Source organism: Patella vulgata, chromosome 2 (assembly GCF_932274485.2).
Source record: "Patella vulgata chromosome 2, xgPatVulg1.2, whole genome shotgun sequence".
Lineage (NCBI taxonomy): Eukaryota > Metazoa > Mollusca > Gastropoda > Patellidae > Patella > Patella vulgata.
Genome location: NC_065880.2, coordinates 15,449,937 through 15,468,932, shown reverse-complemented (window position 1 = coordinate 15,468,932; position 18,996 = coordinate 15,449,937). Strand labels below are relative to the sequence as shown.

General features: G+C 31.8%; 1 protein-coding gene across 1 annotated transcript in view; it reads left to right on the top strand.

Moving 5' to 3' along the window:
* Nucleotides 1-18,996, top strand: part of LOC126810534 (uncharacterized) — a 55,082-nt gene that overhangs the window by 13,070 nt on the left and 23,016 nt on the right. Inside the window, exons 4-9 of the mRNA XM_050535647.2 lie at nucleotides 1,890-2,020; nucleotides 2,671-2,794; nucleotides 4,503-4,583; nucleotides 8,170-8,214; nucleotides 14,145-14,240; nucleotides 17,331-17,467. Of these exons, the coding sequence (XP_050391604.2) occupies nucleotides 1,890-2,020; nucleotides 2,671-2,794; nucleotides 4,503-4,583; nucleotides 8,170-8,214; nucleotides 14,145-14,240; nucleotides 17,331-17,467 (614 nt within the window). The remainder of the gene's footprint in view (nucleotides 1-1,889; nucleotides 2,021-2,670; nucleotides 2,795-4,502; nucleotides 4,584-8,169; nucleotides 8,215-14,144; nucleotides 14,241-17,330; nucleotides 17,468-18,996) is intronic.

The window sequence follows — 18,996 nt, the reverse complement described above, 5'->3', positions numbered from 1 at the left end:
ACAAAATTATTTATGCCATGTATAAAAATAAAATAAAGCTATTGTTATTATAGTCCAGGAGTTAATGACAAAATAATATGGTCATCAGTTACAAAAGGTTTGACCCCCAACATTTTTAGTGGGTGTTCATACCAGTAAAAATCAACTGGTCAGATCGGGTACAGCTGGGGCATATAGCCACAGCAGCATCTTAAAGTATCCCTCAAAGGGGCCAAAAATTAACAAAATGGTTTCAGTAAGATCTTTCTTAATTAAGTGCACAACATGACAGAGAGCCATTCAAAATTTTAATAAATTACATGAAACAAAAATAAGGGCAGAGACTGTTAGTAATTGAGTAGATTAAAACAATAATTGTAGTTTAATGGAAACATATCAAATATGCTTGACTCTATGACAGTGTTACAGTTGCATAGCCTAATAATGATGAAATCCCTTTACTTAAAATGTCTTAGATTTATAAGATGTGGGGCTGTGATTTTTTATATTCCCTCCTTTCTATATCTCAATGAAATATAAATAAAACATAACTTTTATAAGCCCACATTGAAATATGGTCATATACTGTCGTCAGTTCATCATCCACAAGCAATAGAGGACATGAGACAAATAACAGCTAAATACATCACAGTACATGCTTTGTAAATGTCAGCATTGGGAAGAACTAGAAACCCAAACAATTCTAATGATTTGTGATAATTACTTTAATGGGTAATTACTCTTAATCGGTTTTTAGTGTCTTGTGCTTTCATTTTGGACAAAAGAAAAATATGGAACAACCCCTGTGGACTGTTTGGAGGACTTAGCTGCTCTGGGCATGTTTTGTTGTCTGGGAAAGAGTCGCTGTGTAACATTTTCCAATTAAATGAGCAAATATCTGAATTTCTGAATCTAAATGATGTCTTTGATGTTGAATTTGAATAACTCTTGTATCATATTTTCTGTGATATGTCAAATGTTCAATCCATCAAGTAGACACTCACCCGTCTTTTAATAAAATACTTGCGGGGTGGAGAATGTTGGCCAAAAGATTAACAATATCAGCTTGAATTAATTATTTACATTTGCTGGGAAATCTGCCAAATTTTAGAGATATATATATATATGAGGCGTATGTTGAGTTAAGTTTGGTTGGAAATCAATAAGTGTCTCTGGACAATTTCATTAAGTTTCCAACAGTTCTTCTAATTTGACACTGTGATATTCCAAATTGCAGCATAGAATAACATTAGCAATACATCTGCCTTCAAAGATAACATTATAAAGTAATACACTAGGGTATGGTAGACATGGTTATAATATCCATTAACTTATATCTTATACTGTATGTCTGATATCAGACTGAACCTAAGCATTAAGTTCTAATTATAACTTAATTTAAATACGGCACCATACAAAAACTATTTATGAAATATTGTACTCAGTAATATGTTATTGTACATAGCTAAATGTCCAAAATTAGATTTATGCTCAACAAAAACACAGACAATCTGGATTATCAGAGATAATGGCAAAACCGTTGACATTGACATACAATAATCATAATAAAGAGCCAAAAGTAGCCTAAATCTAAATACCAAGCTGAAAATATTACTAATCAGTTTGATATTTAAGCACTTCTTTTGAATAACAAAATAAAGCCCCACTATCTCTGATTGAAACAGGTTTTCCACTGGCAAGAAATTTCAAATGTTCCAAACTTACTGAGTGATGATATTTGATAAAAAAGAAAATGGTAAAGGTGACCACGCTGTCATATCTATTATCAATTGACAAATTTTAATCCTGTTTTCTTCACATTGACTGGATTATTTGTTGATTACCACAATTTTGTTTCTAGTATTCTGATCTGGATATAAATATTTGGTATTGCTCTTTCTTTTATGCAGGTTTTGCGAGATGCTCAGACTATGTTGATTAGAATGGAACATAGAGGTGCATGTGGATGTGATAATGATACTGGTGATGGTGCTGGTGTTCTTACAGCTATACCCCATAAGATGTATGCCAGAATGATCAAGTAGGTTTTTCTTAGACTGTCTCATCCTCACATTTAGTAGACTAAAATGTATGGGAGCATGACACCTTGTACACTAGAAACCGCTTAGTGAATCAATATCATACGGAATTAATCTCGTAGTTAGTTGATTTTTACTTAAAATATATTTTGTACTCAATTTATCTTATTATTTCATTAAGATTTCGTCTTTTAACACTAATCATGAATATTGGCGGTTTTGTTTTGTCTTCTACAAAATAATTGTTATTTTTATGAACTAAGAACAATTAGCTTGAATAGCAGTGCCATCAATATTGGCATTTTTAATGCCTACATTTTCATGTGGACGTATATTGTCGTCGCTCCTGTCTCTCTGTCCACATTTTGTTTGTGGACACTCTACAGGTCACAATTTTTATCCGATTTTGATTCAACTTTAAATGTACCCAAAGATCTTTGTGCCTTTCTATATCGGCGATATCGGAGAATAACATCCTGGATTATGGCCCCTGATTGTACGAAAGATCGCGTTTATCCAATTTTAAAAAACGTTCAGATATATCACCGTTACACCATAATGATGGTTGAGCTCGAAAATCAGACCGAAACTGCCCGACAAAATGGACGCTCCTAAATAGAAATTACAGAATATTCAATTTTGTTGATTTCAGATCTCAAGGTGTCGAGTTACCTGAAGCAGGTCTGTATGCAACTGGTATGATCTTCATGGATGCTAACGATTGTGAAAAAGCTCAGGGTATCTTTTCTGAAATTGCTAAAGAGCAAGGGACTGAGGTTTGTTTCTGTTGGCTTTTTTCCTTAAACATGTAAATGTTGAATGGTTTATTTTTTAATCTTAAGATACAAAAAATAAAACACATAAATGAACAATAAAACATTGTGGGGTTTTTTTTTCATAAAAATTTGCTTTTGGAAATTAGTGATGTGTGAACTATTAAAATGATAAAATCAGCGAATTACACATAAATAGAAACTTAAGAAAAAAGAAAGAAATATACCTCCTATTTTGTTTTTAACAGAACCTGTTTATTTAACTTTACACATGAAAATCATTTGCGAAGAAAACAACAACACTTAAAACAGATATTATTGTAGTTATAGCTAAAAATTCTGAATATGAACTGACTTGAATTTAATTTTTTTTATCCTTTGATAACTGTTGTATTTTTTGCAAGAATTTGCTAGTTTTTTTACGCCAACATTGAAATGTGGTAATATATTGTTGTCGCTTGTGGACGCTCTAGAGGATTCAGTTAATATCCAATTGACTATAAATTTATACACAGTGTTTAAGGTCATGAGCTGACAACGCCTATCGATTTCCGATAATTACTGCCAGAGTTATGGCCCTTGATCACTTTGAAAAATCTTGTTCATAACTTATGGCCAGGAAACTAATTTGATTTCAGTTTTTGAATATCGATATTTTAATAAATAAAACAGATCTAGAAACAGAAAAACCAAAAATGTAGTAAGTACTAGATCTGTGTTTACACCAAGGATTTGTAGGGCACTAAACATTAAACAACTAAAAATATGGCATCAAACCAAGAAATAAGGTGCTAAATAAGCCCGGGCCACTCATATACATTGGCAGTTAAATAAGTGATCTCACACTTTGTGTATTCTAAAGCCTTGTATTTTATGAAGTGTAAACCCATTCGGCACCAAAATAAAGTTGAGTCGATCTTTGTACAACAAAAGTTTCATTTCTGCGTCTGTGTTCTACTGCCGTCTTTACATTTGCAATCAATTGAGAAGATCACGCAACAGTCTTTAACGCCTGGCTAATTGAGCTCTGTATTACAGTGTAAACTTTCAGAGATGAATACACACATGGGGCCAAAAATGGGCATAAAAATAATATGGCACCTAGATGATTAAGTGTAAAAGCAGACATATAGTTTCGATATTGTACATTGTGTTGTTATTGGTGAACATTAGGGTGATTGATATTAACGCTAATATTGAACAGAATTTGGATAAAACTTTAAAAGTATGGTTACAATTTATTTTTCATAGAATATTAATGTGTGATCTTTTGTTGTTCCTCACTGTTCTATTAAACATACATTATGCAAAAGCTGAATCTACTTAACTGTTGCAGGTCTTTCTTTAGTCCTGAAATGATATCTAAATTATTAATTAGACATTAATTAACTTATCCAGACCATAATCAACTCTTGATGTAATCGCTAGCCTGGGATATTTACTGGATTGGAATCTGATCTGCTGCTCAACGCTCACTGATGATTAAATCAAAAAATGGATAATCAAGACTATGTTTTTTGTCGTACCGACTTTAATAATGATGATCGATTCTAGGCCTAAGATTCAATCGCTACTTTCTCGGTTCAAAGTGGATCAATTTGACTGAAATTTTCAACATATTCCCTTTACATTGTCTAGTTTTTAACTATTATAGTGAGAATTGCCAGCTCTTTATCTAATCTTATCTTTAACCTGTATGTTTTTATTATAGATTTTAGCATGGCGAGATGTTCCAGTGTATAATAATACAATTGGGTCGAACGCCAAGACATCTGAGCCAGTTATTAAACAGGTATGAACACCTACTTAAATTTTAAATGTAAATAAGAAAGATAAAAATTGAAACCATTCAGGTGCCTGTTTATGTTATTCAGACATGAAAAGATAACAACTCATTGAATATTTTATTGATTTCAATATGCCGTTAATGTCAAGATAAGAATATTCATAAAATATGGTATGGTGGCAGGAGTTGATTTGAATATGATATACACAGGAGAATAGTTATAAACTTGACTACACTATTTATCTTAGGACATTAAATTGTTTTAAATTAAAAAATGTTACGGGTAAACCCACATGTCATAAAATATTGCCTTCATGCAAATTGGTTGTGAACAATAACACACATTCCTAGTCATGTTCTAGTCATTGAAACAAGCTAATGCTATTAACATGCATTATTAAACACTGTTGCTCTTTAACTTGATCATTATTGCTGTCAAGAGATTTTCTTAGAAATAAAAAAAAGTTGAAAATCTCTTTAACACTACAGTCTATACAATTTCTATCAGCACGATCAGCTGAAATTGAACCATGTAGATATACAACACCACCAGCAGTTTTTGATTCATGCTAATATCTAAACGATTGTTCTTATTCACCTATTTAAATGCTTTCAATATGATTTCGTTTCTTGATTGCTTAGTGAAATTTGCAGTCAAATAAACATACTTTTACTTTGTAAACATAGTTTTACTTTGTAGAAAGCTTAAATGTTGCTCATTTAGTAAAAACAATTCTATCACTTTACAGTCATCTAGTCTACAAACATAAAACCATCCATGTAATCCAAATTTTTATTTTTTTTTTTCAAAATTATTATCATTGTCGATACCTTACCTACCCTTCCGTGCTTTTCATATTCATGTTAATCTTGGCATATCAGAGGAATCTAAATAATGAACTGTCTTTAGGGACATATCTATTATTTTTAAAATACCTGTATGAAATAAGAACAATTCATAACCCATTATCCAAGTTAATTATTTCTAGAATTTCCAAAAATATCCTAAGTTGTTCTTTTATTTTTGAAATATTTTTTGTAAGAAATGTAAAGATATGAATTTTATTTTTGTGTATAATAAATTGTGTAGATGATAATATATTAGAGTAGGTGATTTGTTTGTTGTTTCGATGTAGGTTAATATTAACTATTTTTTCAGTGGTTAACCTGCTTACATCTCTAGAAGCACTCACTAAATCCGGAGTGAGGCCTCGATATAGGGGATCGCGGCTCTAATCCAAGTTGATGATTGGTTTGTTAGTACCCTCTGTTAAATATTGTCCTTAATTTCAGCCTCAGTTCATATTTCAATTCATTTTATTCATGTTATATTGTCTATCATATCTGATCATTTGTCTTTAATTGTCTGTTGATGTCAAAATATTGTACATAATATGCACAAGATGCTGCAAACATACCTTTGCATTTGTCATTCATGTCCTCTCAGAACTTGTATTCAGTAGCCCCTCAGTAATTAGCAAAGATTAGAGAGAAATACAAATTATTGTCCCCTGCCTTTTGAAGAAATAGGGATACTGTTAAAATGAGTTCGTCTGTCTGTCCATCCATCACACTTATGGTACACAATAACTATGCTTCTAATTTAATTGAGCTTGGAATGTTCAAACTTAGTGTATTTGTTTTTGAATTAATGTATTGACAGAGTTTGATGATGAGCATCTTCTGCTTAGTCTGAGTAAAGATAAGCAATTTGATTGTTTGAGACTTTGGAATATAATAACTTTGATTCTAATTCAGTGAGAGTGATGAAACTTCATTGTATAATTTCACTGCACCAATACCTTAGCAATATTCCCTGATGAGTATTTTCTACTTAGTCCAAGTAGAAATAAGCAATTTGCCCATTGCAGGTCTTTCTTTAGACCTGAAATGTTATTAAAATTATTAATTAACATATCCAGACCATAATCATTTCTCGATGCCATTGTTAGCCTGCGATATTTAGTGGATTTGAATACATTTTGTGATTGATAATTTAACGTAAAAATGGATAATCGAGACCTTGTTTATTATCGTACCAACGTTAGTAATGACGATCGAGGCTAGCCTAAAATTGAATCGTTAATATCTCGATTCAGACTCGGAGTGAAACAATTTGACTGAAATTTTGAGCATATTCTGTTTTCATTATCCTTTTTTAGCTATTATAGCGAGAACTGTCAGCTCTTTATCTAATCTTGCCTTATGACCCTTTAAATAGATTGATAAACAATTTGATTGTTAGAACTTGTCTTAAATAGGATGATAAACAATTTGATTGCTAGATGCTTTATAAAAAGTTTTTAAAAAGATAAATATATATATATCTAATTATTGAGTGTCATCTGTCTATTTTGGGATTGAGGCGGGGGACCATCAGCCTCACTGTTAGCTTGTTTACTAATCCTTGAGCACATGATCCATCCAAAAAGTAAGCTTTACTTAAAATTTAAGCCATCATTAGGAATGTTTAGATAGACTTGTTCAGTAACCATGTACTCGTTCTTAGGAGATAAGAAATATGTATTTATTTCATGAAATAGAATGACATTGATAAATATTGTTGTCAAGAATAACAAGGTAGATTTGACATTTTAGCTTTACTCAAATTAAGGTTATCCATTGCCTGCCAAGTATTTTGGATAAAAATGCTTGAAATCTGTTGTCAGTGACTAGTGTTAGACATGTCTTGTAGATAAATAAAATATTCAGTAATATCCATTAGTTCATGTTACAGTAAAAAGTTCATTTGCAAATAATGTGCACTACAGGACATCCATCTTCAGTATTTGGAGTTTAAATAAAAATCTCATATTAGATCTCAAATTTTGATTTCAACCAACAAAGGTCTGTAAGTAGCAAAAGAAATTGTAACCTAGTTTTTACAACTAAAGCTATAACCCCACCCCATAAGAATATCGTATTTGTAACTGTATTGGAAGTCTTAGTTTTGTATTTATTTAAAGGGTATGGCAACTGTTGCCATTCTGAAACTTGGGCAGGCAATGGGTTAATGTTTTTAAGATTAATAAAAAGGTAATAACTGAAAGAAAAAGAGGTATGCTTTTTCTATTTAGTCAGTTGAAGCTGTTTCTTCTATTAGTAATGTTCACATTCTTAACTATCTGCTGAGAATGTTAAGTTATTTTATCTAAACTTGAGAAATTAGAATACCGGTAAATCTACATTTTGAGGTGATTAGCCAACTTTGAATTAAAGACTTTTGCTATAAGAATACAAATCTTTCAATGTGTGGAACAACATAATACTTATCTGAACTAATATAATCAGAAAATGTTTTTCTGTGTCAACATGTCATTTCTTTTACGGTAGTCAAAATCATTATTAAATAGTTTTTTGTTTGGAATTTTAAGACTGATAATACAGCTGAAAAGTCAAAAGTTAAAGCCAAAATGTCAAATTATACCAACTCCTCATATTGCTAGAGTAAACAAAGCATACATAATATACAAATTACATACACATAATGTAATTATAGGGTTTATGTTATTTATAATTTTACTTTCACTATTTTATTTTGACATTCTCTGAGAATTTTTTAATTAAGAAAGAATGTCTTTTTTATCTACAGGTGTTTGTGAAAGGCTCAGCAGACAAGGAGGAATTCAAGAGACAGGTATGTTTTGGGCTTTTTTGCTTGTATAAACTATCAACTGATTGTAAAGTAAATGCAAAGTTTGCAATACTTTTTCCAATTTTGAATTGTGTCATCCCATCATCAGTCATTGGATTTTTTAATGAAATGAAATAAAATGGGGTTTAATGTCCTGCTGTTTATGCAAACAACTGTTGCTGTGCTTATATTTTTTTGGGTATCTCTTTACTTTAAATTACGAATGAAAGTCGAATGCACAATGAATGACACATTGTCTGATTTTAATCTTCGAAAGTAGCAATATTGTTTTTAGCTTATAAAAACTAACCACGTCCAGTCTTTGTTTGTAGTTAAAACATACTATTATAATAATATTGAATCTTACAAACCTCCTCATTTCACAAATGTGATGTCTTAAATTTGTTTGCTACTAAAAAAGCTTTTGTTGCAGTAAATAACTTTATAGAGGAATAAATATACAATGGGCATTATTCAAGAATGTTGCAAGTATCAAGCTTAAAGATACATTATGCAAGAGCTAAATCTGCCTATTGCAGGTCTTTCTTTAGGCCTGAAATGTTATATAAACTATTAATTAAACATTTATTAACAAAACAAGACATAATTAACTCTCGATGGCATCGGATACTCAAGATTTTAACTAGATTAGAACGGTTTGTCATTTAAAAATTTAATTTAAAAATGAGAAAGCGAGGCTAAGACTTGAATGTACCAGTGCCCTGGGCCCTGTTTCTCGAAATCTTAACTAAAGATAAAATCCAATTTTAGTAGATATTTCAATTTTGATTGGCTAAGCACTAAAATCAATCTAATATTATCCAATCAAATTACTAAAATTTGGATTTTTACCTTAGTTAAAATTTCGTGAAACAAGCCCCTGGTTACCACTATGCACACATTTTGTCAACTACAAACAGTGATGTTGGCTCGGAATGAAGTATTTTGAATGAAATTTTCAATATTTTCATTTTACATTATCTATTCATGGGCTATTATAGCAAGAATCGTCAGCTCATTACCTAAATCTTACATAATGTATCTTTAAACTGTTAGAACTTCTAAATTAATATCAATATTCAACAATTTGTATGACATAAGGCTCATAATAGACGACAAATGTTATGGCTTGCATCTTTTTGCACTAGTTTAAAACAGATTTGAAAGATATCATATTCTATTTCTAACTTTATTGTTACAAAATGTCAGGTAGATAATAATAGCATACTGGTATAGATTGTTTATCTGGACATTAAATAGTAATATACATAATTTGCCTTAGTTGATCTGTTTGCTGTGCACTACAGTGAATAACAGTATTTGTGTTATGTTCGAAAACTAATCAATATTACGCTAATAATATAGAAGTGACTAATACATAATTTACTTCGAGTCTTCCAACACTCTCACGCTAATCTATTTTCATCTTATACCGGTAATCCAAACTTACATTTAACCTTCACATAACCTCTATCATAACCTATATTATTATAGATTTATTAAATATGCATTATGCAAGAGCTAAATCGGCCTAGCGTATAATCCAAACATATATTTAACTATCACATAACCTATATTATTATAGATTTATTAAATATGCAATATAAATGCCTTCAACTCTCTAGATCATTGGATGGCCGAGATATTGAATAGATTTTAACACTTATACCATTATTTTTATTATCTTAACAATGGTGGGGGATTGAATGGCTGAATTGTTAGCATGTGCGTGCTGTTGCATAAGGCCTGGCATTGAGTCAACTGACGGGGTTTCGATTCCCCGGTTGTACGTGACAAGGAGTAGGGTCGTCTGTCCAACCTCGTGGGTTTTCTCCGGTTTCCTCCCACTACTAAAGACCCCTACACGCAAGTGAATTATTGAAATAAGATTGAATCATGTGTTAGTCCCAAAATGACCTACTTTGTGTTGAGTGGATGTTAAACTCTCTCTCTCTCTCTCTCTCTCTCTCTCTCTCGACAGTCAAGATTATTTAGCTGTCTTGTCAAATCCTCAATCTTATCTCAGAATAAAGTAATATTATTGAAATTTTCAATATATTCATGTTTCATGATCTATCTTTGAACTATTATATCAAGAATAGCCAGCTCTTTATCTAAATCTTACATAATGCATCTTTAAAAGAAAAGAAAAGATGTTTATATTAAACTCAATTAATAGAAACTCTTTAGTGTATTAAATAAAGACATAAATTGAGGGTTGGTTTCAGGGGTTTTCACAAAAAAAGATTCCAAAAATAATCGCCAAAATGCAGAAAAGGGCACACGATTGTATTGCACTTACTTTAAGAACACTAGAATGGCAGTTACGCCAATCCTAAATATTCAGCCGTTTATATTTGTGAAAATGACAGTTTAACCCAGATTATGTCATATTGGCATTTAGCTTTAAGAGTATTAATTCACTAAAATGCTAAAGAAGTATGCAAACGGTTTCTATATGTTGTCCAATAAGTTTCAAAGTAGCTTATAATTTGAGTCACATGAATATTGTTAAATGAATTGATTCAAGTTTATTTTGTGTGTAAGATATCCAAATCTGCGAAAGTCTAAAAATTCACAAAACTACATGTTTGAACTAAATGAACTATAAATTATTGTTATTCTTTCATTATACACAGTTGATTTATTATATTAAGCTTATTTTTTTGGCATAAAAATGCAACAGTTTTATCATCAGATCAAAGATTGCATCATATCAGCTTCTCAATTTCATAACACGTATATAGGCCTAATTGAACTCGGTCAGCGTTATAGAATAGGGTATTACAGTTTCTAATTCCGTCCTGACCGATAAAGTGTTAGTTTGACTAAATTAGGTATTTCATAAAGACGTGACCCATTTGATGATCAACAGATTTATTGTCCCTGCATTAAAAAATCTTGCATTTAACGTCTCTGTTCATTGTTTTAGTAGACATGCAAAAGCTATTAAGTTTTTACCAAATTTGACAAAATTTAAATTGTTAGGGTGTATTGTGAAATATTTAGATAATTCATAAGGAATGTCATATATTTAGAAAAGACTCCCATAATGTAGATAAAATACATTTAGAATACAAATTAGATTTATGTTAATGTAAATGGTTGAACAGTGCATTTGCCATTGCATATTCCTGTCGTTTTTTTATCCTGCACTGAACAAAGTTAGAGGTGGATATTGGTATGGGCTTCGTCTGTCCTGCTTCAATTTTGTTTCCAGAGCATATCTCATAAATGGTTCAAGATATTTAGACAAGACTCCCATAATGTAAATATAATACATTTGGAATATATCCATATGGAACTTTGTACATACATTAACCTATTATAGCACATACATTGACCTATTATAGTAGGGGGGGTTGGATGGCCGAATGGTTAGCACGTGCGTGATGTATCATAAGGCCTGTCATTGAGTCAACTGGCGTGGTTTCGAATCCCCGGTTGTACGTGACAAGGAGTAGGGTCGTCTGTCCAACCTCGTGGGTTTTCTCCGGTTTCTTCCCACTGCTAAAGACCCCTACGCGCAAGCGAATTATTGAAATAAAATTGAACCGTGTGTTAGACCCAAAATGACCCGAAATTGAGTGGACAGAAAACCCATTATCTCTCTCTCTATCATAGTAGTTTTGCTAATTAGAAATTTTGAATTTGAATAACTTAGTGTTTCTTCGAAAAACTTTTATTTAGTTTTGGTATACAGTTATTTAATTATGCCAAAGCATGTTTTTATATGCCCACATTTTCATGTGGAAAGATATTGTCATCGTCTCTTTCCATTCAGACGTCCATTCACGTTTTTTATAGGTCACAATTTTTATCTGATTCGATAGTTTCATGTATCAAACTGTAACTTCATTGATTATGGCCCCTGATTGTACAAAAAATCATGTTTTTAGCTTGTGGATACTCTTGAGGTCATAATTTTTTATCTGATTTTGATGAAACTTAAAATATTTGTTTATATTTATATCCCAAAGATCTTGGTTCCTTATTGTACGAAAAATCTCCTATTTTTCATCTCTTTCAAAATGTGGGTGTAGCTTGTGTGGCAACCACTTGTTATGACTTTGCTCTCTTTTAAAAGCTCAGTGTGTATGTATGCCTATGTAATTGGAGATAATGATGCATTGTTAACTATCAAATTTCCTTAACAGGAACCTGGCAAACCCCCTCCTGCAAAAATTCCTGGATCTGACCTTGAATCAATGTCCATTTAAGTGACAAAACAGTTTTAGGTAATAGATATTCCAGCGGTGCATTGACAATTTTGGTTATTCTGACAGCACATGTAGTATACAAATGAAAACAAACAACCATTATTGACATCTCATGTTGTTTAATGGACTGATGCTTGTGACTACTACCTGGGGAATATATGATCATTGTAGAAAATGAATATAAGCTTGTAGTACATGAGTGCTGAAAAATATGAGAATCCTCTTATAAGTGATTAATTCAATAGCAAAGCCCTATTCAAAGCAGACTAGGCATTTTCCTATTAATAGCCCTGAATAACAGACAGTTATAAACCTAGATATTTGCCGGTTGATATAGGAGTCATTTAACCTTCATCTAGAAAATAGGTTGATAGATCAAAGTGATAAGTTTTATTGAAACATTGTATAATAGAATTACTCAAGCGATTACACAGTCTTTTATGGGTGATATACGTAGTTTAAATAATGGTAGACATTAGACAAGCATATTTCTCAATAACAATGATATGTGCAGGACCCTCGTACTACATGCAAATAACTGAGCTTTATTGTTCTAAGCCTGTAATGATACAAGACAAAACTTACCATAAAACAGCAAAAAAATAAAACCCAAAGAAAAAACCTTAACAATGAATTACAAGAAACGATTGCGTTTCTGGACTGAATGACGATAGTCTGCCAGCTGACGTCTTGACTTAGAACGTCACATAATTAACAATAATAAGTGTGATAATCTGAATTGAATTTCGGAAAGCACTAAACAAGTAGTGAGTAAATAGAAGCAAAACCCAACAATCATAACATACTGTGGTGTACATTCCCAGGTCTGTAATGATACAGGCTTCACTCAAAATGAAAAACTACATGTAATAAAGCTGTAAGAAAAACCCCCCAAAACAAATGAAAAAACATAACCATAAATAACAAAAAAAGAGGCAATAGAAATAATATAACTGATAGATATTCTCCCCCAAAATGTTGATGTTCGCACTTTTTGATACAAATTTATTTACGCATTCAAAACTTAAAACTTTTAACTTGGTAGAGTGGAGGTGCATCCATGTGTGACACACTGTGTCAGTTTGACTCAGTCCTGAAGTACCTAGATTGACTCGATACTTTATTCTATTACCGGTACAAAAAGGTGACATTTTAAGACATTGACATTTTTGCAAGTAAAAGAGATTAGACCTTTGATTACATTAAACAAATCTTGTGGATGCTCTAGAGGCTAAGGTTATAGACCGATATTCATGAGACAAAAAACTCGGAAAAAGACTGTTAATCAATAATTGCTGTCTTAGTTGTGCTCTTAATCACTTTGAACAATTTTCTAACCCTCCGATAGGCTAAAGTTATTATACATCTGATTCGAAAGTTATCAACTGTGTTTATGTTCATCAGATAGAAAAGCCTATTGAATTTCAAACACCAAAAGTTACCATTAGATTACATTTACCATTTTAGCGCTAGGGAGAACTAGAAACATGTTAAATTTTTATCATTTCTGATAATTACTCCTTGGATTGTTGCCCTTGATCATTTGTTATTGTCTTGTAAGTGCTTCCAGTTCTATTATCTACAAAAGAAGTAAAATGAGGGGGCAACCTTCGTGGACGGCTCTGACAATTGAGCTGCTGTGGTTGTATGTTTCTTTACCTGGCAACCATTGATCTAACTAAATGTGGTGGGGTTTTTTTTTTTCAATTTCAGGTTTATATTTTAAGAAAGTATTCATGTCACCATGTACCAAAGCAAACGTCAAGATTTTATGTGTGTAGTTTAAGTACAGAAACGATTGTTTACAAGGTAAATCACTTTGTTTACTAGTTGGTAATCATAGAAAGATATATAGTTATGTTGGTCATATTTTCTTGTTTCATAGGCCATAACCTATTATGAGTGTTTAAAAAAATATAGTAGATTATTTCTGTATGACAAAGTAGGAGATAGCTATCTAATTACATATAGTGACAAAACAATATAACAAATAAACTTGGTCAAGGTTACTAAATGTTAAATTAACAAAAAACCTTGTTCTAGTCAACATTATTGTACATGATTTGTTCATATGCTCAATATCGCTTCCAGATAAGACTAATGGTCGGGTTAGCTTTGATGTCAAACTATTTCTTTGAACTATTTTGCGTTGATAATTAAGAAAAAAAAGTGTTTCATAGTTAAAGGGCAGGATATGTGTGGAAAAGCAAAATGTTGAACTACCTAGAACAGATTTAAATAAGGATGGGGTGGGTTGAAAGCAAGGGGTCTGTCACCACTTCCCATAACAAATGTATAGTGCCCTTACTAACAAGTACAAGTGTACTACGGATTAGGAATCAAGCATGACGTTATTGTCAACATCTTGGAATTGTGACATATCAAAATTTGAAGTCTATCGATTAATGCACAATTGTCCAAGTATAACGAAATGACCCTTTTCCTGTGAGGTTTTAGTTGTCTAGATGGTATAGATGAACTAAATGTACAATTCAAACTTGGCGCTATCATCCTCCCTTTGATATTATAAGGGTTAATTTCTGAAGTGAGAAGGATATATCAATATTCATTTAAACATTATCTGAAATAAACAGAAAACTGAAAGTAGTACATAAATAGTCTTATTAAAATTAAAGAATCCACGCTCACCAGAATACACAACAGACTTGTAGAAGTAGAAGATTGTTTAATGGGTCGACGTTTTGGGTGCAATACCCTTTATTAAGATTAAATTATGATGATACATGTAATCTTATACTTCAATTAAATTTAACGATCCTTACTTTGTTTTTTTAACAATCTTTATACTGTACATAAATAAATTTAAAAATCCTGTGACGTCATCACCATTATTGTATATAAGGCGTCGAAGGATCATCATAATTTAATCTTGATAAAGGGTATTGCACTCGAAACGTTGACCCATTAAACAATCTTCTACTTCTACAAGTCTGTTGTCTATTCTGTTGAGCGGGGATTCTCTAATTTTATTTTACTACTCCGCCCCGCCGGTATCATCTTTTGATCCAGTCTCCACGCAGACGTATCAGCCTGTCCAGCTTTAATTACTCTCTAAGGGAGTGTTGCCGTACCCTTTTCCTGTTTCCAAATAGTCTTATTCCTCACACTTTTTGGAAGAAAATAACTCTGCTAATCTAATTAATGTAATGTACGTAGAACTAGAATGTTCAAACCTGGAGTAGACGTTGACTAAGTTCATGTTTTGACTGTGTGTGAAATAGCTTTATTTAACGTCCGCTTCCACCGAAGTTGGCCTGCTTATTTTATATATAAGCTGACATTAGAAAGTTTGAGTGATAAATAATGATATACATAGAGTAATACTGTCATATTGACAAATGACACAGTCGACTGTAATTTGTATATTACGGATAATGTTTATTTGCTGTATTCACCACACCGGTAATAGCTGCCCAGACACACAATAAGCTGGGTGGGTTCTTGGAACAGTAATAATCCCACTCTTTTATATTGTAATGTAATAATGTAGAAGGAATAATAATAAATTTTTACTATACAAGTAGTCATTTACATGCTATATAAGTATAACAATGATAAATGTCAGCTGAATTTAAATGTAGAAATAGTATCAAGATGAATGAATTCATAAAAGAGAAATTTATTCATATTAAAAATGAGTCATACTTTAAAGTGAAGGTTCAATTTACAAAAATTGAAGCATAGTTGATAATAGCAAGTTTAGTACATGCTGGGTGAGACCATGGGAGTCATGTGATTCCATAGATAGTACCAACTGCTATGTCATAATAAATCTGTAGAATATGTGGCCTATAAATCATTATTAAAAGAACGCAATATGGATATGTCATTTATACATGCTATACACATGTCTATTTAGTTGACCTTGGTGAGAGAGTTTTTTTTATAAGACTGATTCAATAAATAAGGTCACTTCAATGTTATTCTTTAATGTAAGATATTGCTTATTGTCTAATTTATAGTATAACTCACTGTAACACAGACACACACATACTTAAGGGGGGAAAGGGGTTGACATTTTATTGAATGTTATAAAAATATGTTCCATGGGAAACAGGGAACCAAATAGATGTATAGTTGATGCAAATCCCATCCCCAAATAACAGAATTAAATCAAGTACTGTAAAGATGATTGTCACTTTGAGTTTAAATAATTATCTTTTATATATTGATTGAATTATTAGCAATTTCAATAGGAGGGATATTGAAATAGACTCAATCTGTCATCCTCTTCAGCCGTCTCTGTCCAATTTTGTACTGGGCATATGCCTTCATAAAACTCTGTAAACACATCAACCTAGTGATTGCAGTTTTACTAATTAGAAATTTCTTGGATTTGATCATTTTTGTGATTCCACTGATAAAAATTTGACATAGATTTTGGTATACAATTTTTTTTTTCTGGAACATATCTCATGGACAGTTCAAGATATCTTTATAAAATTTTGTTTTCAAACTTGCATTATTCCTACATCTGCAATTGAGCATATAACTGTTTAGTCTTTTAATAATTTGTAATACATTTGCTAGTGTACTACAAATTAGTATTCTATAAGTTAACTCTAATTATGTTTACAATAATCAAGTAGCATAATTGGAATGCTTGTTATTATTTGCAATAAATCTTAAATAATGTACACAACTAGTATTTGTTTGTTAATTACCAATAACACTGAGATTGTCTATAATATCTTCCAAAACATGTTCAAGCTCAGGATATTTATGACCGTTTCTTCTTGTCACTTTTATTATTTGTTAACTTAGGCAAATCAGCCAGAACATTACTTAAACACTGTGTAAATGAAACATTTAACAGTTTGAGATAGAAATGTTAAAAAAACACCCCAGCTATGATTAACTTTGTTATTTTATCTTCAGGGTTTATTGACAACCAGTCAGTTATGGCAGTATTTCCCAGATCTTCAAGATCCAGACTTCGAAACACATCTAGCCCTCATTCACAGTCGGTTCTCTACTAACACCTTTCCCTCCTGGGAAAGAGCTCACCCCCAAAGGTACATGTATGATGTATGCTTGTGTTATTTAAGAATATTGAATTACTGATCAACTTTTGCTAGCTTGAGCTAGTCTGGGTCAGAACGTTCTCGCCTTCTGTGCTCTGATTATTGGAAAACTCTATTATGGATTCATGTAGGGCATTGTTACATTAAAAGCAAGATTGAAATTTGAAATGCTATAGAAGTAAGATTGTCTGTTTCCTCCAAAAATAGATTGAAAGTAAATTGAAATTTTGCTGATAATATATAATCAGGAAACAAAATCTTCAGCCAAATTAACTTAAAGGAAGAGATGATTTTCAGTATGGACAACACGTATTATATTCTTAGGTTTGGTTTGGGAAGGGGTGGGGGGACATCATGGTCTGTGAAGTTAAACAGACATTATGTAAGAGCTAAATCTGCCTATGAAAGGTCTTTCTTTGGGCCTTAAATGTTATATTAATTATTAATTAAACATTTATTAACATGATTTTAAGCAGATTAAAACGGTTCAGCCATTTAATGATTTTATTTAAAAATGAAGAGATGAGACTGAGACTCGAATCACCAGTAGGCAGTACGGTGGTTGATCAGTGGCCACATCTTGTCAAAACTACAACCATTGCTAACTTTGCTCAAAATAAACTAATTTGAATGAAAATTTTCAATATATTCATTTTGCATTATCTATTTTTGAAATATAATAGCGAGAAAGGTCAGCTCTTTATCTAAATTGGTTATACGTGACAAGGAGTAGGGTCGCCTGTCCAACCTCATGGGTTTTCTCCGGGTCCTCCGGTTTCCTCCCACTGCTAAAGACCCCTACGCGCAAGCGAATTATGGAAATAAAATTGAACCATATGTTAGTCCCGAAATGACTAGTTTGTGTCGAGTGGACATTAAACCCCATTCCCCTCTCTCTCTCTTTATCTAAATCTTAGATAAAGCCCCTTTAACATTGTCTGACAGTCACCTTATCAACTGAAAATGCTTCCCTTTGTGCAGTCACTGTTAAAGAGATATACACCTTGGAAATGATGTTCATTTAGCTAACACATTACACAATTAGACAATTATATAGATAATTAGACAAGGCTTCAACAATAGATTGAAACACTGATATTTTCATATATCAAAAAACAGTTTTTAGGTATCACATTTTCAATATACAATGGCAGAAAATTGATTTTCCAAGAAACATTTTTACAAACAAATCTTTTTTTTTTTTAACTTTTTCACCAGTTTTTCCTTAATTTGTGACACAATTGTTTTAAGTTCTCTGATACTATACATTCTTTTTTTAAAACATGAGTTCTCCAGGATTATTAACCTGTGTTCATGGAATTTATATTGTAAATGAAACAATACGTGTTGAATATATTTCAAAATACAATATTTATTTATTGTAGAACATTGTGATACAGGCTTGATCAAATTGTTGCAGCCTTAATACTATATGTAGCTGTAATTAATACATTAAATGGAAGTATTTCATTCCAAAGGTCTCCACTGATTTCAGGTGGACTGAACTTGTTAATAGGATG